Source organism: Phodopus roborovskii, unplaced genomic scaffold (genome assembly GCF_943737965.1).
Source record: "Phodopus roborovskii unplaced genomic scaffold, PHOROB, whole genome shotgun sequence".
Taxonomy (NCBI): Eukaryota; Metazoa; Chordata; class Mammalia; order Rodentia; family Cricetidae; genus Phodopus; species Phodopus roborovskii.
The window spans coordinates 10,315,909-10,338,600 of NW_026126645.1; the positions used below are offsets into that span (position 1 = coordinate 10,315,909).

A 22,692-nucleotide genomic window follows, 5' to 3' on the forward strand; every position below is an offset into this window, starting at 1 on the left:
CCTTCTCTAAGAAAGAAACCAAACTGGGCATTCCTGGTACACTCCTTTAATCCCAGCACTCGGGAGGCAGAGGCAGATGAATCTCTGTGAGTTCAAGGCCAGCCTGGTCTACAGAGCTGGTTCCAAGATAAGACCCCAAAGCAATACAGAGAAACCCTGTCTCAAAAAGAAAAGAAAAGAAAAAGAAACCAAAACCGGAATAGAATAACTTTCGTGCACATGATTTGTGTTGTATGCCATGGGGCTTGAGTGGGGGTCAGAGGACATCTTTGTGAATACAGTTTTGTGCTTCTACCTTTGTGTGGGCTCCAGGGTCACATTCGGGTGGCCAGGCTTGTGTGGCAGGCACATTTGCCTGTTGAACATCTCTCTGGCTTCTGCTTTCTTTTTTGAGATAAGATCTCTCAATGATTCTGGCTTTTGTGTGGGTACTGTGAACCCAAATGCAAGTCCTTGTGCTTTCAAGGTGAGCACCTCACAGATAAGATATGTCTCCAGCCCTGGTCTTGCTATTTTGCAGACAGGGTCTCATATAGCCTGGGCTGGCCTTGAACTTGATATGCAGCTGACGATGGCCTTGAACTCCTGATCCTTCTGTTTTAGCCTCAAAGTGCTGGTACCACTGGTAAAACAGGATCCAGCAAAAGCATTGATTCCTTGTTAGAAACAGCCATCCCTAAAGCACAGGGGAGGCCAGAGGAGGACATTAAGTGTCCTGTTCTAAACTCTTTGCCATATTCCCATAAGACAGCAGTTCTCAACCTGTGGGTTGCCCTTTTGGGGGGTCGAATGACCCTTTCACATATCAACTATCCTGCATATCAGATATTTACATTAAAATTCATAATAGTAGCAAAATTACAGTTATGACATAGCAATAAAATACTTTTTTTTGTTTTTCTGTTTGTTTTGACACAGGGTTTCTCCATGAAGCCCTGGCTGTCATGAAATTCATTCTGTAGATTAGACTGTCCTTGAACTCAGAGATCTGCCTGCCTCTGCCTCCCAAGTACTGGGATTAAAGGAATATGCTATCACGACTGACTGCAATGAAAAAATTTATGATTGGGGGTCACCACACATGAGGTACTGTTTTAAAGGGTCACAGTATTAAGAAGGTTGGGAACACTGCCATAAGACAAGGCCTGTCACTGAACCTGAAGTTGGGATTTTTTTGTTTTTCTTGGCTAGGCTGGCAGCCATCAAGTTCCAGGCAGCCTCACATCTCCACCTCTCAGCACTGGGGTTATGGGTGCAGGCAGTTGTGCCCAGACCTGTGAATTGTGCTTAGTATTCTCCTCAGGTCCTTATGCTTGAACAACCAAGCATCTCCCCAGCCCCAGCTCCAGCCCCAGCATCAGCCCCTGCCCAGCCCCAGCCCCTGCCCCAGCCCCTGTCCCTGCCCATCCCCTGCCCATCCCCTGCCCATCCCCTGCCCAGCTCCTGCCCCTGCCCCTACCCCTGCCCCTGCCCACCCCCTGCCCCAGCCCCAGCCCCAGCTCTAGCCCCAGCCCCTGCCCAGCCCCTGCCCCTGCCCCAACACCTCTTTTCATCCTTCCTAGCACTAAGGCTGGCTGGCTTCTGGACACCTCAAAGTGCAGCAGGACCAACGATACGGAAAGAAACATCGCACTGACTTGCCTTCCATTTGGGGCTTTCTTAAGGACTGGGCCGAGTGGGTGATGGGCTCCTCCACTTGTCAGACACAAAGCACACACAGTGTGGATTATGGGGACACAGAGCTGTGGAGAGCATTCAGAGCGTCCTCTGTCCCTGCCCCTCAATGGAACCCTGGGAACACAGAAACACAGTGGATGGCACTCACGGCCTCTCCAGTGCCACTCTGGAAAATTGACTTTGACCAAAGAAGATGGGAGAACCTTGAAACTGCCCTCCTGGAGCACGACTGCTCAGAACTTCAGCTCTCTTAAGGCTACCTCTGGGCTCTAGAAGTGGCACAGGACAGAAAAGTGGCGGAGGGCCTCAGAGGCTACCTGCCACAGCCAATTCTCAAGCCTGTGCCTGATTTAAAGGCCATCTCCAGGAGATAGGCCACATGACACACACAGCAGAGAGCCTGAGTCTCCCCAGAAGGGATGCTTGCTGAGTCCTCTTTGCTAATAATAATTCGCAGCCACACAATTAAGCGGTGAGCACATCCCCGGGACTCAACTGGAGGCGACAGAGTTTGGGCCCAGAGCCCCTGCGTAGACTGGTCAACCCACGACTCCCAGCTTTCTCAAAGGGCTCTCTCTCTTTACTCTTATCTAAGAGAACATCACCACAGACACCTCTTGTGGCCTCCAGCCATTGTGGCCACGTGACAACTTCGCCAGGCAGCCACAACAGGGATGCAGCTGAGGATGGGGGTAGCCATCCTGAAAACAGCCGTCCAGTCTATGAATTCCAGGGTGGGCATGGGTCTGCTGCAGCCCATAAGTGATCAGAAAGGAGACAGTAGCAGAAAACACACATGCTTGTCAGACCACAAAGCATACACAGTGTTGAATGCGGTGATTTTGAAGTATGGAGAGCATTCAACGACAGACTGCCGTTCACACTCCCGAAGATGCCAGAGGAATCAAGGCCTTCACAGCTCGCGAAGGCCATTATGGAGAACTGTGTGCTTCCTTGGATCCCTTCACTTCCTCCCTCTATTTCCCTGGGAAGGTGGGACCATTATACACTTTCTACTCAGAGTCAGAGATTTTTTTTTTCAAAACAGCGAGGCCAAGAAAAAAGTGGTGGCATCCTTCAAGCCCGTCTGTCCCCTTGCACCTTGGCCCGAGTCTTGGGAGACAGAAAGAATGGGCTTCAGAGGAAATGCTCTATCGTCCCTTGGTGTTTACACTTCTAGCTGAATTCTTAGGGCCTGTATCATGCTGGCTTCCTGGCTGACTTCATACTCTAAAATAAAATAGCTCTTTCACCTGACTGCGAACACGGACATCTAGGGTGGGGGTGGGCTGTCTGGGGCCAGAGGTCCACCCACAAGGCTGATGAATCAGGTGTGAAGTTAGCGCCAGCATGTAAACTCCCTAGCCAGTCTAGTTGGGCTCCCAGATGCCTGACATTTCCTCCCCTCCCACCCTTATTTGGAGCCCCTGACAGCTGAGCTGCAAGCAGGGGGAGCTGGGTGCAGGCCAGCCGTCACCCTCTGCTTCCCTGCATGGGTCCCGTTGCCAGGGAGAAAGAATCCCGAGGCGCGCGCCCGGGAAGATAACCAAGGACTCTTTTCTGCTCTTCTCACACCTTTGAAGTGGGAGCCTCTTCAGGCAAATCAGCAAGAATGTGGCTCTTGCAGCCGAGGGTCTCAGGGAGGGGGGCTACTGGAGCTGCTCAAGGCGAAGGGGTTGTGACAAGTTCTGCCGAACTGATAACTTTAAAAGGGCATCTTCTGCTGGCTCCTCACTCCATTGCTTTATCGCTGCAAGTGACAGAATGGGGAGGGTTCCAGCCCTCCTGCGTTCTCATAGAGCTGGGGGGCTATAAAAACGGGAGGCACTGGGCAGCTGGGAGATAGTGACGGGCAAAGGCTGAGAGAGAGAAACCGAAGAGGAGTGAGCAGAGACAGCAAGCATCAGATCGCACCCGACCCACGCCAGCATGGGCTCCTTCTCCATCACCATGGGTGTCATCCTCCTCCTGGCCTTTTGGCTTCCAGGCCATATTGGAGCAAACCCTGTATACAGTGCAGTGTCCAACACAGATCTGATGGATTTCAAGGTAGGGCCAGGAAATGGGGCACAGGCTGGGTCTCTTTGGTACTGAGTGCATTCCTCTGAGACATCCCCCGTTCCTCTGCATTTATTTTTCTTTTGTAAAGAACCTGCTAGACCATCTGGAGGAGAAGATGCCGTTAGAAGACGAGGTCGTGCCCCCACAGGCCCTGAGTGACCAGAGCGATGAAGCACCAGGGGCAGCACTTAGCTCTGTCCCTGAGGTTCCTTCCTGGACTGGGGAGGTCAACCCACCTCAGAGAGACAGCAGCACCCTTGGGCGCAGCCCCTGGGACCCCTCCGATAGATCTGCCCTCTTGAAAAGCAAACTGAGGGCTCTGCTGGCTGCCCCTCGGAGCCTACGGAGGTCCAGCTGCTTCGGGGGTAGGATCGACAGGATTGGAGCCCAGAGCGGACTGGGATGCAATAGCTTCCGGGTAAGAGGAACTGTGGATGGAAATGGGATGGAGGTCGGGTAGGGGAGAAAACTATGGTCTTGGTAAGGCTCAAACCTTGCCGAGGAATACTACCAGGGAGCATCTTGGGCACCAGAGACCAGTGCGGGTGTTTACTCCTTCTGAGATTTCTGCCCCACTATGGTGGATGTTCCAGAGGTTTAAAGACAATGCCAACAGCTGCTACAGCCTCTGAGCCAGCAGCTGGGAAATTAGAATGCAAGGCAAAGTCATCTTTGCTTTGGCGATGGGCGGTTAGTGTTCTTCCCACAATTGTAAGAGCCTGGCATATTTAAATAAAATGGACTAAGACTGCCGGCCTTAACACTCATGGGTGACTTTTTTTTTTTTTTTTTTTTTTTTTGCCAGTTTATGACAGGGGACCATTGGGCTGGACTGTAGCTGCCAGGAAATAGCTGATCACTAGTCAAGCTGAGTGGTTAAGTACAGTAAAGTCAGATCATCAAACCAATATATCTTTCTCTTTGTAGTACCGAAGATAACAGCCAGGGAGGAAAAGTAGCCAGATTTGCTGGGGCAGATTGCAGAAGACCCTAAGCCCTGCGGTGTGTCACACAGCTTGGTCTCATTGTCACTGAGGTGTGGCGAACACCCTGCTGGAGCTGCTGCTTCTCGTCTTCATCTATCACGACCGATGCTAAATGTAGCTGAGTGGTTTCAGTGGGGCGTTCCCTTTCCCACCTTGCATATTAAGGTAGATCCTCACCCCTTTCGGAAAGCATTTGGGAAAAAAAAATTTTTTTGAATAAATTTCAGCACCAAGGACAGAAGCTGCTGTCTGGGTGATTCTTTCACTTCTGGCTCTCATTCCCTGGTGTCCCCACCTTACCCTTTCCTGCCATTTCTCCCTCCCCGACTCCTCTTCGTGAGTGTGTGTGGGCCCCAAGACACAGTGCTCTGGCGCTCACTCCAGCCTCCGTCGCAGATGGTGGGAAAGTCCACCCAGACTGAAAGGTAGTTTATTTCCAACTCATCTTTTCCTGACGACACTTGTGCTCAGCGGGCAGTTCCTTACACGCCTCCCATTTTCTGGTTACAGCCTGTGTGGTTTTAAGGAGTGGTTAGAGAACCAGGGGCTGCCCAGATCTTGTTACCTGAGCACCAGCTGCTGCAGTTTGGACAATAGTGGACGGTGGGTTACAGAGCTGGGAGCAGTGAAGGTCAGTTTCAGGCTGATGAGTGGCAAGTTCGAATGCTTTGTGAGCTACCACATGTCTTACCCGTGCACCCCTGCCTATTTCACCGGTAAATCTGTTATTTCACCAATGCATCTCTCCCTACCTGTCACCAATCTGTGCCAGACCTCAACCTCAGAGCTAAACGCATTTATAACAGCCATGGCCTCCCTAATCCAGGACTGTGGCACTTGAATTGTATACTGCATGGAGGTGACAGCCACCAGGAAACAGTAGTGTTTATTTATTTATGTGTTTACCTATCTATTTATTTATGGTCTCACTATGTAGCCTTGGCTGGCTTCGAACTCAGGGAGATATGCTTGCCTCTGCCTCGATGCACCAGGTTCCTTTTAAACAATGAGGAACGCTTATTCTCTTGCCCGTTTCCCTGAGCACACGTCACTGCCTCAGATTCTCACACACACACCCTCTTCACCCACACACTCACCGTGTTACACTCATTCCCGCTGACCTCCACCCCAGGGTGCCACCATCTGGTGCTCTCTGTATCCTACACATTCAAGGCTAATTGTGGACACTGCTTCAGGTGACTTCGCAGGTGGCACATTTTAACTCCAGCAGGACATGGTTTGCCGTGTGTGCGGCCATGTGCTTGTGTCCCAACCTGTACTGGACACGTTGTACAGAAAAAGGGAGAGGGAGAAACCAAGTAGTAGGTGTACACGTGTGGAGTGGGAAGGCCAGAAGCAAACAGTGAGGGGCTGTAGGTGGATGAAGAACTTTAATCACTCCCAGTCAGTCAAATGCTCCTACCTGGGCCTGGCATGGTGGCATACACCCTTAATTCCAACACTCAGGAGATAGTAGGCAGAGCTCTGAGCTTGAGGCCAGCCTGGTCTACAGATAGAATTCCAGGATAGCTAGGACTGTTACACAGAGAAACACTGTCTCAAAAAAACCAACCAAACAAGCAAACAAACAAAAACAACAATAAATCCTCTTGTCTGGATCTCAAATCAGTAGGTGCAAAAACAAAACAAAACAAACAAAACAACAACAACAATAAAAACCAAAACCAACCAACAAGAAAGCAACTTACAAGGGCCAAGGGCCAGTGTGAGACAGGAAGAAGCATTAAAGCCTGCACTTGGGAATCCCGGTCACTAACGGAAAAAGAATGGGCTGCTGAAGGAGTCAGGGTAACACAGGGTTGTCACTGAGTGGAAGGGACCAAGGTACAAAGTGCTGCTAGGACTTGGAGAAAGCTGAAGCAGGAGGGGCCTGATGGGCTGCTGTCTGGGACTGGCGTCATGGCAGCATGGGCATAGACACAGCGCATGGCATTTCTTGTAAAATAAGTGACAAATGAACAAAAAACACACATATGTAAGAATGCACACGCACGTGCGCACGCACACACACAAAGAGTGGCAAGGGCTTCCTGTGTTCCAGCTGCCATCAGGCCAGACTCCTGGCTGTGGGCTGCGTACTGAAGCAGGCAGTCAGAACACAGACTGTCCGCCCGTGCCCTGTGGCTGCTGGCAGAACAAAGGATGGATAGGTAAAAGGACTGGTGTTCACAGGCGGAAGTCAGACCACAGCAGTGGCAGGTGCTGTGTAAGAGCCACAGGACTAAGTCCACGCTTTCAAAGACAGTAGACAGACAGGGACAGACAGAGACAGGGACAGGGAGGGTGGGGCCAGCAGATCATCTTCTGGCTGGGCGTAATGGCCCATGCCTATAATCCCAGCACTTGCAAGGCAGAGAAGGACAGCTCAGGTCATCCCTCCTCACAGTGACTTTGAGGCTAGCCTGGGTTACACAAGGCCCTGTCTCACAGACTGCCTTTTTTAACTTTTCCCTACTGAAGGGGGAATGAAACGAAGATCTAGAAAGGAGCACTGCAGACAAGGTCTACGGAGAAGGTGCAGACATTTTATTCTGACTTCTTAGTTACCACAGAACTTTCACCTTCCAAAGGGTCAAATAAAAATAGACTTTTACAAATTAAAAAAGATACAATTTATCTACACAGTGGAATCAGCTAATGTTACCATAGAAACAAACAGTGCAAAGAAAGGCGGAAGCTGCAACTGGAGAATCACCCGGTTCCACAGGAGCAGAGGGGCAACACGGCTGGGCCAGGAGGGCTGTGCTGGCTTTTCCGGAAGCTTTCTTGTCACCAAGGTCCGCATCAAACTGTCACACGGCTGGCTGAGTCAAGCTAATGTCCGTTCCAGCTGGAACTGCTTAACAAGGTCACACGCAGACAGCTCATGAACATCAAACTCCCATAGCAGGGCCAGGGAGCCACACGGCCGCCCGCCCAAGTGCAGAAGCCAGGAAGAACGCCTCCAGCCAGCCTCAAGTGTGTCTCCCTGGAGCTGTGTTTGACAAGGTGCTGTGGCACTGGGGGGAGGGGGGCGCAAGAACTGTCGCAGGTGAGATACTGAGCCACTGGTTCCAAGGGACAGCCATGGGGGGCAGGAGCAAGGCTTGTAGTTCACAAGTGGAAAAGCTGTTGTCTTTGGGCTTTTCTGGATAGGCAGGTTGGAGGGGGAGGGGAGACAAAGGGACTGAGCATCCTAGATGGGCATGAGAGGCATGGGCTCAAGCTCCAGGGTAGAAGCATCTGCACCCTGTCTATTCCAGGCTGAACTGACGGTGACTCAACACACACACAGGATGGACAAATTGTAACGGGTCACCAGGGCTGGCTTGGAAGCTGTGGACTCTGGTCCTCTGCAGGCTGCTATTCTGCAAACCACCGGGCCGGGAAGATGATTCTGTGGTGTGTCATGCTTTTCTCTTGGTGTGGGCAACTGGTTTCCTTCTTGATGGAGGATACAGCAGGGCAGGCACTCCAGTCAGCTATATAATGAAGCTGGCAGCCCTGCTTAGCAAGACTGTTCTCCAAACTACTGATGGAAGTTTCAATCCCTAGCCCCACCTCACAAAACAGAACCTGAAAATCAGATTGTTCTGGTAAAAAGATGAGCAAATGGGGAAAACAGAGGGCCAGGGTCACAGTCAGCTACAAAGACCCAAGGTAACCCCTGACTGAGGATGTGGGACAATTTCCCACATGCAAATAAGAAGATCCTGCCAGGCCCAGGGCCCTGGTGCTAGAAGCCAGGACATGGTACAGAATCCCTCTAGCAACTTCCATAATTTAAAAAGTATCTTAATGTGCCAGGTAGCCAGGTGGTAGTGGCACATGTCTTTAATCCCAGCACTGGGGTGGGGTGAGGGTGGGCAGAGACAGTCAGATCTCTGAGTTCCAGCCTAGCCTGGTCTACAGAATGAGTTCCAGGACAGCCAGGGCTACAGAGAGAAATCTTATCTTGGGAAAAAAAAAAAAAAAAAAAAAAAAAAAAGAGAGAGAGAGAGAAATAAAAAAATAAACCAACCCCCCCTAAAAAAAAAAAAAAAGAAAAAAACCCAAAACAGTATCTAATGCAAATGAATGTCACTGCTATCCAAGGAACAGCCACCATAGGGCCCTAGGGTACAGGAAAGTGAGTGCTGATGGCCCCACCTAGATGTCCACTGAGTCCCATCTCAAAGAGGACCAGCATCCAGGCGGGGATGGAGCCATGAAAGACCAGGGAGGCACAAAGAGCGTCGTTCTCCTCCCCGGCCCTGAGGCCCTGAGGCCAGCAGCGGCAGAAGTTCCTCTCCAAGTCCTCAGTGAGAGGGCTGCGTGGGCTCTGGAAGCAGGTGTGAGCAGCCACCCCCAGAGGAACCACTAGCTTCCTCCTAAGGCCTAGCTTTCATTGGCCCTGGCTCAGGACAGCCTGTTTGCTAACTTGTACAGTGACTACAAATTTTCTAGGGCTTGGGGCAGTGGTTCTGTCTAGGGTTCCTCAGTTTTGGTGAACTTTGGGAATGAGTCTGTGGCTGTCCCACCAGGAAGACAGAGGTGAAGGCTTAGAAAGCATAGTCGTTGTGGAGAGGAATGATCAGAGGGTGGGTGGCCAGTGTGTGTGCCTGGGAGACCAGGACTAACGGGCCTGGGACTACTGAATGTTTACAGCGAGGGGAGAAGGTGCTGCCCCCGTGATGGGATTCGATGTGTCAAAGGCTGTTCGCTGGGGTGTTAGTGCTTCATGGGTCTGATCAGGAATGACTCTAAGGAGATTCAAGCCACAGGGCAGGAGCAGAGCATGTGCTTGCTCCTAGGAAACAGAATGAGAAGACAGGCCAATGAAGAGGCAGAGAGTGCCAGTGTATCTGAGGTCCTGGGTTCGATCCTAGGCCTTCCTGAACACGGGGAACAGTTCTCAGGACCCAATTCCTGAACTTAGTAATGAACGCGATATGCAAATAACATCCCCAATGTTTGTCTCTGCCCACGCCCTTCCCAGAAGGGTCCAGGCAACAGCCGGGCTCTCTGAGAAACAGCAACAGAGAAGCACCAGGTGCCTATCCAAGACCCAGCCTGACTTCACCGTGACGTGAAGCTAGGGGAGCCCGGGGAACGGGAAACGGAAAATTCTTGCTGAGGAAGTTAGTAAAACTCCAACTTTCTGCTCAACACATCCCCAAAACCTCTGACTTCAGTCTTCTAGGGCTCCAGGCAAGTGGGTGACTGGGAGCCTTCATGCCAGCTGTGGGGGCCAGTGTATGAGCAAGCCACCTGCAGAGGCATCTCAGGGAGAGTGGGCTGGCGGCAGCTGGGCTCAACTGTCAGAGGGTCTGGTAATGCTGCCGGAGCCGGGCCTGCAGGAACTCATACGTCAAGTTGTGTCGCGTGATGATCCCCACGATCTAGGGCAAGGAAGAAACACCCAAGTCACCAGAGTGTACAGCCTAACAGTAAGGACATGCGTGAAGAGAATGGAACGCTCCCTGTTGATGTACCCCAGGATGTAGAGGCAGAAAGAGAACGGGACCTGGTCGGGGTTAGCCCAGGGCAGGTGCTCAGGGCACACGCTTCCTACTCTCAGGAGGTGTGGGGACAGATGCAGCTGCACAAGAGGAACCAGCAGGCCCTGAAATGGGAGCAAAGGGGAGCAGGGAGAGAAGGGGACTCCGCTCCTTTGGAAGAGCCACCTGCTTTTCTTTTATTCTTTGGTCTGGGTGGAGTTTCATTCACAACACAGCCCAGGCTGGCCTTGAACTTGCCATCTTCCTGTGGGCTGTGCTGGGATTACAGGTGTATGACACAATGCCTGGCAGAACTAGCCTGTGTTTTATTTTGTGTACTTGTTTATAAACAAACCTAGGCACATGCTCTATCACTGAGCTGCACACCAAAGCATGTCATGTCCGGTCTTAGGGTTTCTCCTGCTGCGATAGAGTGCCATGGCCAAAAGCAAGTTGGGAAGGGAAAAGTTTATTCTAGCTACATTATAGCCCATCTCTGAGCAATGTCAGGACAGGAAGTCACACAGGGCAGGGACTCAGGGTCAGACACTGATGCAGAGAACATGGAGGGGTGCCCTTTACCAGCTTCCTCTTCATGACTTACTCAGCCGGCTCTGTTATAGCACCCAGGACCACCAGCCCAGAGACGGCTCTGTCTACGATGGGCTGGGCCCTTACCCATCAATCCCTAACTAAGAAAATGTACTACAGCTTTGTCTAAAGCCTGATACTAAGGAGGCATTTTCTCTATCCAGCGTCCCTGTTCCCAAATGACTCTAGCTTTCATCAAGTGGCTAGCGCACGTCCTTACACAGAGCACACGCCAAACCTGGTGGCCCACAGCTGTAACAGCACTTGGGAGGCTGAGTCAAGATGACTGCGTCAAGCTCAAGGCCAGTTTGGGCTATGTGAGTACCAGGCCAGCAAGGGAAGGCGGGAAGGCAGGTTGTCCCTTTAAATAGGCACCACTTCTCTACAGGGCCATTCTGGTGACAACAGATGAGGAGGGCAGGAAAAAGGGCCACACAGCCTTGGTGGCCGCCTGTCACACAGGTGGGTGGAGTTCTATGGCTCAATGGTGCAATACCTGCCCAGCATGCCTAAGACAAACAGCACGCGGCAGAGCTGAGCACCAACGTGAACAACCTGTGCACAGGAAAGGCCACAGCATGGCGGCCTCAGCAGGGCAGGGATCGGGGCTTATTTGCGTTTTCTGATTTCACTACGGCATAGTATGACAACATAACAATAGCTATGTAATTGAAAAGTTAGGTTGGGCTGACAAGATGGCTCAGAGAATAAATACGCTTACCATGCAAGCCTGGTGAGCACAGTTCCGTTTCCAGAACCCAACCGACTGAAGGAGATAAGCAACTCCACAAAGTTGTGCTCACACAAATGCAATTAACTAGGAAAAGAGATGATGGAAGAGCCTGCGAAAACAGCCACTGGGTATGCTGTCTGTTAAAACCCTCTGAGAATTTCACCTCAAATTCTATTAATGCATTAACAAATGCCTGTAAGAGGTGGGAGCCAAGGACCACAGACCAAGGTAAGTAAGGTAAGACTCCCTGGCGAAGACAAGAACTGGTCATGGAGGAATGGAAGGTGGACCATGGGGCGCCCCCTGCTGGACTGGTGCGGCATGCATGCATGCATGCATGCATGCAGCATGCAGGGAAGAGGGACACGTGGATGGGGAAGCGGCAGGGTGGGTGGACAGACCACGGGCAGCCACGGACAGTGCTCCATGCAAGTCACTCACCTCCCCCACGGCGTTCACCACAGGCAAGTGGCGCAGGCCCATGGTTCTGAACAGGTTGAAAACTTGGGAAACATGGGTGTTGGGGGAGACAGTGAACGGTGAAGGGTTCATGTATGGGGTGACATCCTGTAGAAGAGGAAGCAAGAATCATCCACAGCCTGGGAGAAGCGTGGACACAGCATGTGGGACAGCCCCAAGGGACAGCCCTCCTCACCACAATCATCCGGGGATTCAGCAGTGTGAGATCCAGGTCGTGTATGTCCGGATACCGTGGGTAGTCCTCAGCCATCTCAGCGTAAGAAAGGCGGGGCTGGCTGGCACTCTGCAATTCCGACCAAGAAAGTGGCCTTGCAACAAACAGCAGCCGCCAGCCAGGAGGGCCACTCTGACAGCCCCTCCCCACTTGTACCAGTTGGTATTCCTTCCAGTCAGAGTCCACCCGGGGGACAGACAGGGCAGGAGCCACAGTGGGTGCAAAGGAGGGAGACAGCCTGACACCAAACCAGGTCCTATCAGATGAGAAAGCTGCTAACGGGGTTGTGGGCTGAGTTGTGTCCCCCACAAAGACAGAGCCAGCTTGTGAATCCTGGTACCTACTGGGTATCTTTTCTGCAAACAGGGTTTCTGCAGATTTGCTTGCAATGAGCTCATACTGGACTAGGGCTAATTCCAGCATCAGGTAATCTTACAAAATGGGGAGTGGAAGCAGAGTGAGCACCACGTGTCGACAGAAGTCAAACTGAAGTGATATTTACAACCAGCGAGGCCTGGAGTTGTTGGAAACCACAGGGACGAGGAGGCCGGAAAGGCTTCTCTCCTAGCTCCTTCACAGAGCTCGCCCCAGATACTCTGAATCTTGTACTTATGGTCTTGAACCATGCAAGATCCTGCTTCAAGCTACCAGGCCAATGCAATCTGTGGCAGTGGCTACCGTATAGCCTCACAGAGTGTTGTCACTACCCCTCAGATCTCACTGCTGCCGTCACAGGACAGGGAGGTCAGGGCAAGGGCTCACAGGACAGCACAAAAGCCACAGTGCTGGCTGGCTACTGCTGTCCTGAAGGGGCCCGGCTCCCTAACTCCACTCTGCACCCTCCCCTGGCTCACAGCTGGCCACAGTGCTGGCTGGCTACTGCTGTCCTGAAGGGGCCCGGCTCCCTAACTCCACTCTGCACCCTCCCCTGGCTCACAGCTGGCCCCACTGCTGGCTGGCTAGAGCAGCCCCCAGCATTCACCAGCCAGGCCAGGCACTTCAGGACCCAAGCTTGTCCACACTCCAACCTCCTTGCCTGTAAGCTCCCCCAGCAGTGTCTCTACTCACTCCAACCAGGCTGGTGACCCACACTCCACCCAGGTCCCTGTGCCAGGGTAACTAACTGCTCTTCTGTGGGCTTTAGCAGACACAGAGGGGCTTAGGCGGCTACATGGTAGAAAACCCCACTCCCAACATCTGGAGAGTCACTCTGGAAACCAGGGATCTGGGTGATTTGCTCAGCCTCCTGCTGAAAAGGTGAGGGTGCGGTCTTGGGTGCCATGGGGACACCCTAAGAGCCAAATGAAAGAGAAAAACAGCAGAGCTGGCAGAAGGAGGGTGCTTCTCCCACTGACATGTGCAGCAAGGCCCACTCAGGCCAGAATTAAAACCCTGCCTGTGATCCCAGCACATGCCTGCTGCAGACAGGGATCACCCTCAGCTACCCTGTGAGGTAAAGAAGCTAGGGCTACATGAGATCCCGTCTCAACAACAAAGAAAACAAAAGGAAAGACCCCAGAGGGTATGACAAGCTCACAGGCCAGCAGGCAGGAGGCGCTGGACAACATGTGACAAAGGCTAAATAAACAAGGGACAACTGGAGTCAACTAGCTCTTCCCTCCCTCCTGCCCTGAGGCTCACAAACACAGCAAAAGGCCTGAGGCCAAGCACCCCACTCACCAGCAGCTGTGCGCCTATCACACACACAGAACCACCTCTCCCAGAACAACGGGGCCTGGCCCTGTTGCCTTCCTGCCTTCCATGACACCAGGGCCCAAGACTTACAGACTGACTTTCGGAATAACACACTCCTCGGACAAGCAGAGTGACGAGCTGCGAGCGTAGGACGAGGCCGTGGAAGGTCAGCGGGCGGAAGCGCTCCTCCATGGTCCAGTCTTCACTCGGGGACTGGTCAGGGTATAGGTTGGGGTAGGGAGTGTATCTGTTACACAAAAACCAGAGGCTGCCTCGGATACCCTCAGCAGGGTCCCTTCCACCACACCCGTGTCGCATCGCCGAGCCACGATCTCCAGCAAGCGCGAGGCTACACTCACACCCATGTGTGCAGGGCGCTCTGCGTGGAGGCCGTAGGCAGCCAGAGCGAGGCCCTCACCTCCTCTCCAGCATCTGCTGTAGCAGATCCTCCTTCTCTGCTGGCTCCTCTGAGGCCACGTGCTCATCGCACACATTCCGCAGCTCGCTGGAAGGGTAAGACTTCATGGACTGGCCCCGCTTGCGCTGTTCACCGGCGCGGGTGAGGATGCTGGATTTCTAGGGATGGGGTGTGGAGACAATGACAGTCGTTACAGGGGCCAACATGGCAGTGTTGGGCATACAAGCACAGGGGCAGCAACAGGACTGTGATGACGGAACAGCACTTTCCATGGAGGCCCGCAGGCCTCTCAGAGGCGCAGGCCAGTCAGTCCTGGGACTTGAGTACAACAAGCCTGAGGCCTCTAACCCCGCGCGTCACCCCCAGCTCTGCACAGCCCGATGGCTCCCTTGATCTTGATGGTCAGTTTGACCAGGGTTTGGTGGTGTCGGAGCAGCACCTGGGTGTCGGTTTTCACAGGACCAGAGCTGAGAGCTCTGACCTCACAGACAGATGAAGAGAAGCTGGAGTCTAGCTAGGGGAGTAGTTCACAGTTGCATGTGCATGCATGCCTGTCTGTGCTCTCGGGGGCCATATCTTGCTCTGGCCCCTCCCTGGATGCATCTGTCTGCTTTCTCTCCCCCATGCGGCTGCTATTCCCCTCTGTACACCTTTCTGGCCCTCACAGACAGACAGACAGCTCTGAAACACAGGGCCAAAGAAACCCTTCTTTAAGAAGTTTGTTCATTTATTGTTTTTTTTTTTTTTTTTTTTTCCCCAAGGCAGGGTTTCTCTGTGTAGCTCTGGGTGTTCTGGAACTCACTCTGTAGATCAGGCTGGCCTCAAACTCACAGAGATCTGCCTGCGCCTGCGTCCCCAGTGCTGAGATTAAAGGTGTGTGCCATCACTACCTGACTTTTCTAAGCAGTTTTATGCCACATATTTTGTCATGAAGATGCAGTTATCCACTGCATCCAACCTCATGGTTTTGCTGGGGAGGCACACCTCAATTCTGCAGAGGAAAAACAACTTTTCTCTTACACCCTGTCTTGGAGGGTCTGCCAATGTTTGTCTGCCTTTCCCAAAGACACCGAAGGCAACAGGTAGGCGCATAGTCTGCACAAGGTGATGGGCCTGGACTGAGTTGGGAGCTACCCAAGGACAGAGGCCAGCTAGTGCCCATTCCTCCTAATGGCATCATAAGACCAGTATCTGCATCCCTAGAGCTCCAGCCTGGTCTGCAGCCTCTAGTCACTTTCGTCCTCATCCTTTTAATCTGTGCTTTATTGAGACAGGGTTTCTCTATATAGCCTAGGCTGGCCTGGGGCTCAGTGACCCTCCTGCCTGGGCTCCCACTTTCCTAAGTAGGTCAGAGTCCATTTGTGTCAGCAACTCTCGAACTTTCCCTGATGCTTGCATATGGTAAATAATTAATACCAAATCTGCTGACTTTAAAAAGGGCCCACCCACCTGCTTGCTGCTGCCGCCCAAATGAGCATACACCCTCTGGGACACCCGCTATGTGACATGTGAGGGCACTGTGGACTTTCCCAAGAGAGAGAGTCTGAGTCCACGCCAGCTTCAGAGGAGGCACTGCACAAAGCGGGAGCGCTGGGCCAGGTGGCCTTCCCCATTGGCCTTCCTCTGTGGGCCATTTCCCCCCTCACCTTGAACTTAATGTTGTTGCTGATAAGCTGGTTGCCCTTCATGAAGTCCTTCTCGTTGCCTCGGTTCTCTGTGACCACTGGGAAGGCGTGGTGGACGGTGGTGCGTAGGATGCTCACCAGAGACTGGATGCGAGTGTGTGGGTAGACGTACGTTAAGTTGGGCTCCATGATGTCACTTGCTCTCAGCCTGCAGAGGGGAAAGCTGTAACAGCCTCCAAGGGGCCACTGCCGCTGGGGACAGGCTGCTGGGGCAATGCTGCTTCTCCACCTGCATCTGGGTCACTGAGGGTCCCTCTTCTGAACCATCCCCAGCAGTTCCTCAAACGTCCACCACCGTGCCTGCTAGCTACAACACCCCCCACTTTATCATGCCAGGGGCCACTGGTACTCTCATGAACCCCTCCAGCTCTCCCAAGGGTTGTCCAGCCACTCCTTGAAACACCAAATCACATGCTATGTATCACTACTAATCACTAATTATTTTGCAAGTTAAAGGACAATCCTGGAGTCCTTGTTTAGACCTGGATGACAAGCCAGAGCCCTGAACACTCATCCATGTCCGTTTTCCTACTGTAGTGACAGCACTGTGGGGCTGCCAGGCTCACAATGCCAAGAATATTTGCTGAGGAAAGGTTGCTGACCCTGCATTAGCTCAAAAGGGCTGTCTGATACTCAGGTAAGAGATGGAAACACCCCAGCCAAGACAGCGCAGTGCTCGGTTGGGTGTGTGGGTAGGCTGGTGTCACTGCCAGGCCTTTGTGTGTTCTTGGTGTGAACATCTAGCCAAGATAAAAGCTTGATCCAGTTCTCACAATTGACTTGGCCAGGGCACTAAGGAGACAAGTAAGCACAAAGTAGCCTTGCCTCTGGGCCTCACCATGCCTCCCAGTCTGCCCTCCAGACTCCTAACCAACTCAAGCTGCTCAACATCCCCAAACACGCAGGGGACACAAGTGAAGCTTCCTCTAATCTGAGCAATGTCAGCCACTGTTTCCTACCCTGACAGGCTCTGTGGGCCCCGAGCTTAGAGACCCTGGTACTGAGATGAGAGAAGAGGCCAGCATCTTACTTGTCCATTTCCACCTCTGTCTCCCACTCCAGAAGAGGCACTCCTCGCAAGCCCACATGGATGTCATAAATGCCCTTATTGAAAAAGTCTCCCGTCCACTTGGCCACCTGGAACACAGAGCAGGGACCTGAAGACAGCCCCTACAGTGAGCCTGCCCTCAGCCCAGCAGCAGCCCGGGGGAAGTGCTCACCATCAGGGTGATCATAATGGGAAGCCCATACGTGATCTCATTGGTAGACTCGATCAGGATGACCGTGAGACTGATGGTCATTCTCACAACCCCACCCAAGAAAGCTGCCGCACCAATTAAGGCAAAGGTCCCAGAATAGATGTGGCCCAGTCCAATATAGCTGGTGAGGGGAGAAAGAGAAGCAGGCTTAGCCTCACACTGGGGATGTGGGCTCACACACTTGTATACTTGGACACACATACACACATTACCACATTACCTCTTCAGGATGTTCGCAACTAAACGTCCAAAAGCTGCTCCACACAGCAGGGAAGGCACGAAGAGGCCACTGGGGACAGAAGTGCCGAAGGTCCAGCATGCCAGCAGGAAGTACAGGAGGAAGAATAAGGCCAAGGTGACGGGGCTGAAAGTCCCTGCAGGGTGACAGCAGACCTGAGTCACACTAGCAGAGGCCTGCACAGGCCCAGAAGATTGTGTTGGGTCCTTCCAGTCCTCTGCACCCAAGTCTGGTCACACTATCCAACACTGGACTGCCATTACAGAGGAAATAGATGGGGGAGAGCTGATACCCACCCTGTGTGTGGCACTGACACTCACCACCCTGGTGTATGTGTGTGTGTGACTGACACCACCCTGATGTGTGTGTGTGTGACTGACACTCTCCATCCTGATGCGTGTGCGTGCGTGTGTGTCTGACACCATCCTGATGCATGTGTGTGTGAGTGTGAGTATGTGTGTGAGTGTGTGACTGACACCATCCTGGTGTGTGTGCGTGTGTATGTCTGACACCATCCTGATGCTTGTGTGTGTGTGAGTGTGTGTCTGAGTATGTGTGTATGTGTCTGTGACTGACACCATCCTGGTGTGTGTGTGTGTGTGTGTGTGTGTGTGTGTGTGCACCGACACTCACCATCCTGATGGAAGAGCTGCAGGATGGCAGACTCCTGGGAGTTGAAGAAGAGTGTGGCCATGTCATTGTAGGTATCATTGGGACAGAAAAATGTCTTGATGGTTGAATTCACATCTTCTGATGTGGCCTAATGAGGGGTGGAATCAAAAAGTCAATACAAAGGCTCCTGACCAGGACATAAAAGTCTTCAGTGCTGTCTCCTAAGAAGTCAGATGTTGGTGGCTTGAGAGATGGCTCAGAGGTTAAGAGCACTGGCAACATGTTCTTCCAGAGGTCCTGAGTTCAATTCCCAGCAACTACAAGGTGGCTCACAACCATCTATAATAATATCTGGCAGCCTCTTATGGTGTACACGCAGGCAGAACACTGTATATATAAGAAATAAATCTTTTAAAAAAGTCAGACATCTGGGTAGACTTCCTTTACCTACGGGAGGAGCTGGGGTCGCCCATCTATGTACGGGCACCAGATGGCCCATACCGTGATGACTGCGATGCTGGGCCCCTGTATTTTGAATGTGGAATGAAATACTCAGGGTGAGGGTGAAGGCCCTGCCCATCCACACCTTTTTTTTTTTTTTCCCAAGACAGAGTTTCTACATGTAGTCCTGGTTGTCCTAGAGCTCACTGTGCAAGACTATGCTGGCCTTGAACTCCTAGAGATTCACCTTCTTCCGTTTCCTGAGTGCTGGTACTAAAGGCATGTGTCACTACTGAGCAGCAACACTTTTCTAAAAAGTATTTGTGTCTGTGTAGGTGTTCAACTGTTACAGCATTCATGGGGAGGTCACGTGACATTGAGCTGGGATCTCATATTCACTGCTGCACATGCCAGACTAGCTTGGCCTCCACTTCCTGTCCACACCCCCATCTTGCTGGAACAGCATTGGCATTATGGATACAAGTTGTCACGTCCAGCTTTCTATGGGTCGTGGGGATCTGAACTCGGGTTCCTGTACTTGAACTGCAAGTGCTTTACCCACTGAGCCATCTCCTTCGCCCTCATTCATACTTATCACTAAGCTAACTACATCAGAGATCACCACGGACTTGGTTTCCTCTTTAGGGCAGGTTCTGAAGTGATAGCTAAGACCACCAGAGTGGACCAAAACATGCAGGCAGAGTACACCCTGTACCCCCTAGAGACGGCAAGTGAAGTGCAGAACAGGACACATGCTGAGAAAAGCAGCCCGGCAGGAGCCAGACGGCGGGAGGGGAGGTGTTAGCATCACCCCATGAGCGACTCTCATATTAAGAAGGTGAGGTGGTGGGTGTCGTGGCCTGAAGAGGGACGAGTATAAATGGGGCCTGGACAGAACTGAACAGGTAGCTACTGAGCCTGCTTCCCACGAGTGTGGTTTCCTAGAGAAGAGCGACCAGAGCCGCAGACACTGTAGGAAGCAGAAGGCACTGCCACATCCGCTCAGGTGAAGGACCACAGCCCATTCAGCCACAAGCATGGAAAAGCATAGCTCTAAAGAGATGTGCATTTCTGGATTGAGGATAAAGACTACAAGTTTGCTGGGGTTACCTGGAGCTGGACCGAGCCATTACCGGTTTGACTCGCAGAGGACATCTGTCGGCATTCTCCTAACACCATGGAGGCCACAAACACCACCACAGTGGTCACCAGAGACACCAAGAGGCTCTCTAAGACCCTAGAAAGCAGAGCACAGCTGTCACAGTGCGATTTAATAATGTCTAGGCTTGAGCACACACAATCACCCTAACTACCCAAACGCCCCTCTCCCACAGGGCAAGCCCAGCAGCCCTGGTCAGGACACATGCATCCAGAATTCACTCCAGACTTGCTCCATCTCGCTAGCTGCAATAAAGGGCGAGCAGCTGATGAAGGGAGCTGTTGCACACACATTATTTCTCTCTAAAGAGCTAAATGGCTTTTCTTCTCTAAAGTCCAGGGCAAGGGCAACTCATGACAGACAGCTCTCAGCAGGGCCTCCTGACCTTTGGTTATATGTGTTAGCAGCAGGTCACAAGAGGGTGAGCCACGCAGTCACTGAGATATAAACCTGGCCCCAGTGTCTCTGGCCTCCAGGTGGCATATGAGCCTGCTTATATGTTTAGTGTCAGAGGAGAAATCCAAGTAGGTGTGGGAAGCAGGGTCTGCTCCCAGGCCCATCTTCCTTGGGAGAGATGGCCCGCCCACAAGGGGCTCACTGCAGGTACCTGACGAGCTTAGGTTTCGGGTGCACGTTGCGCATACGGTACTTTGCAAGCCTCTTGTTCAGACAGTTGAATGTGGCTCCCAGGAGGCCCCCAATGACCCCCATCACGACGAAGAAACCCAAATCCATAGCTGTCCAGAGGTGACATTTTTTATCAGAGTCAGAGCACTGAGAGAAGGGGGAAGGAAGGGAGAGAGAAAAACCAGAGTGGCCATGAGAACAGGAAGGGGGAGGAGCAGAGACATGGACAAGAGCGGATGCCTTGCTGTCCTGCTGAGGGTCCAGGCTGCCTGGGCCCACTGCTCATGGGGGTAGCGTTGGGCAGGGACGGCAGCCACCCCAGAGGCCACCTACACCTCTGGTGTTTACTCAAGAGCAAGTTTCATGGGTCAATAAAATGTCTTCGGAGGGAGAAGTCATACCTTAAATTCACCGAAGCTCAGCAATCCAGGCAGCTGGAAGGAGCCCCAACTTCCAAACTGAATCCCAGAGCGGAAGAAGTTGAGGGTGAAGGCGGCAGACATGGAACAGAAGAGCTGGAGGACAGGTGACAAAACACAAGGACACTGGTGACATCACCCTCTCGCTGACAGTCCTCTCACATTCATTCCTTCATTTACACACGCGTGTGCGTGTGACATATTCCTTCATTCACACATGTGTGTCACACATCCCTTCATTCACACACGTGTGTGTCACCTATTCCTTCATTTGCACACGCGTGTGTGTACATGTGTGCGTGTGTGTGTGTGTGTCAGTCAAAGGACAACCTGTGGGAGTCCGTCCTCCCCTTTCACCGTGTGCCAAAGGATCAACTCGGGTCTGGCACAGCAGCAAGAGCCTCTATCCACTGAGACATCTTGCCAGCCAGAAGCCAGTCCCTTTAAAACCCATCACTCCACTAGGTGTGGTGGCACAGATACTCAAAGGGCAGAGACTTCTGTGACTTTGAGGCTAGCCTGGTCTCAAAACCAAAACAAAACAATAACAAAAACAAACCATCGAAGAAATAAAAACCCCACGGCTCCAGAAGAGACCTTCAGAAGTGACAGGCTTCAGGGTTTGGGAGGCACTGCCCAGCCCTCCTCAGGGAAAGCAACTGATGGCAGGCTCTGAGCCAAAGTCACTCTACCCACTCCATGAGGGCCTGATGCTGAGAGCTCCTGACGGGACAGGTCCTACACCCAAGAGGAAGGAGGACAGGACACACAGGAGAAGAGAAGTCACGATCCTGTCATTCCTCCCTCCCCCCCAACAGAGACTTGCACATTTGCATGGCCGCGGGTTCACAGAGAGACTAGCAGTCATTTGGCATGGGGTGGTCACTTGGGGGTTGGGTGAACTTGTAGGAAAAGCACAAAAGCCCACTGTTTGGAGGCCACGGCTGCTATAACAGGGGCATTTCCATGCAGTCGGTCTGCCAGCTCCAACAAAGGGACAGTTGCATGCTTCAAGTGACATCCAGGCGCATTCTGGACTCATGCTTGGGATCCAAGAGGCGGCTTCCACGGACAGTCTCCTTACCACTTTCCATGTGAGCCCCTGGTTCCAGAAGGACGAGCCCTCCTCCAGGCTGAATAAGGTACCCCCTATAGGGGCCCCAAAAGCTGCAGCAACTCCAGCAGCTGCCCCCGCTGATACAAAGTCCCGCTTGTCTCTAAAGAGGAGGAGGGGAGAGGAGAGGGAGAGAGCATGCTTGTTTATCTAAGGCTTCAGAATACTTCTTTAGCCATGAACCTTCTTCCTCACAGCCCAAGTGTCAGGGTCACAAAAGAGCAGGGTCCTGGACACAATCATAGCTGCCCCTGAGCCATACACTCCCCACATGCTTGATTCGAATGTGAACTATTCTCCAGTGTGTTCAAGGCCATCATCATCCAAGGCACTACTAGAAGGTGGTAGATCTGAGAAACAGCTTCATCAGAGGAATTAGGTCCTTTGGAGTATACCAAGAAGGTATTAGGATGCACTCCAAGCCAAGATGAAGAACACTAAAACCTTCAAAACGACGAGGGAGAGTAAGCCTTTCTTTTTCCCAGGCACTCATCCTGGGTATCTGTGAGACAACACACTGCATCTCATTCCCTCAGGGCTAACAGGTCTTCACCTGAAACCAGGAGCTCACTGACCTGAATAGCTTCAGTCTAGGAACATACAACAGGGCCCCCAGTTCAGGGAACAGGATGGGGACATCCAATGATTGCTACTGAACCATGTTCCCACAAAAAACAGAGCCCTGGTAAGATTGGCGAGTGTGAGCAGAAAGCCAAGCCCGCAAGGGTGCAGGACAGTGACACACAAACCCACAGGGCTACGGAATATATCTGGCAGGACGCCTTTCCCTGGCCGGGTTTTCA

The 22,692-nt window shown here is 52.3% G+C and overlaps 2 protein-coding genes across 3 annotated transcripts in view; one reads left to right on the forward strand and one right to left on the reverse strand.

Annotated features, from left to right (window-relative positions):
• Nucleotides 1-3,606: 3,606 nt before the first annotated feature.
• Nppa (natriuretic peptide A) lies at nt 3,607-4,788 on the forward strand. The gene is made up of 3 exons (XM_051173522.1): nt 3,607-3,726; nt 3,827-4,156; nt 4,666-4,788. Exons 1-3 carry the CDS (start codon nt 3,607-3,609, stop codon nt 4,675-4,677), a joined length of 462 nt encoding a protein of 153 aa, XP_051029479.1. The 3' UTR covers nt 4,678-4,788.
• Nucleotides 4,789-9,784: 4,996 nt separating this feature from the next.
• The window catches only part of Clcn6 (chloride voltage-gated channel 6), a 30,851-nt gene continuing 17,943 nt past the window's right edge, over nt 9,785-22,692 (reverse strand). The window contains exons 10-23 of one of the 2 annotated variants that reach the window (XM_051173451.1): nt 21,860-21,992; nt 20,758-20,871; nt 20,337-20,503; nt 19,681-19,807; nt 18,151-18,277; nt 17,500-17,653; nt 17,241-17,400; nt 17,051-17,157; nt 15,982-16,168; nt 14,336-14,493; nt 14,008-14,164; nt 12,184-12,291; nt 11,970-12,095; nt 9,785-10,105 (exon numbers count right to left, since the gene is read on the reverse strand). In XM_051173451.1, coding sequence (XP_051029408.1) covers nt 10,025-10,105; nt 11,970-12,095; nt 12,184-12,291; nt 14,008-14,164; nt 14,336-14,493; nt 15,982-16,168; nt 17,051-17,157; nt 17,241-17,400; nt 17,500-17,653; nt 18,151-18,277; nt 19,681-19,807; nt 20,337-20,503; nt 20,758-20,871; nt 21,860-21,992 — 1,906 coding nt within the window. In that variant the 3' untranslated portion in view covers nt 9,785-10,024. Of the gene's footprint in view, nt 10,106-11,969; nt 12,096-12,183; nt 12,292-14,007; nt 14,165-14,335; nt 14,494-15,981; nt 16,169-17,050; nt 17,158-17,240; nt 17,401-17,499; nt 17,654-18,150; nt 18,278-19,680; nt 19,808-20,336; nt 20,504-20,757; nt 20,872-21,859; nt 21,993-22,692 lie in introns of those variants that run through there. The other variant, XR_007833621.1, reaches the window with a different exon arrangement.

Coding starts and splice junctions, on each gene's coding strand:
- Nppa (XM_051173522.1), top strand. CDS start 3,607: ATGGGCTCCTTCTCCATCACCATGGGTGTCATCCTCCTCCTGGCCTTT. Junction 3,727..3,826: donor CAGATCTGATGGATTTCAAG/GTAGGGCCAGGA, acceptor TCTTTTGTAAAG/AACCTGCTAGACCATCTGGA.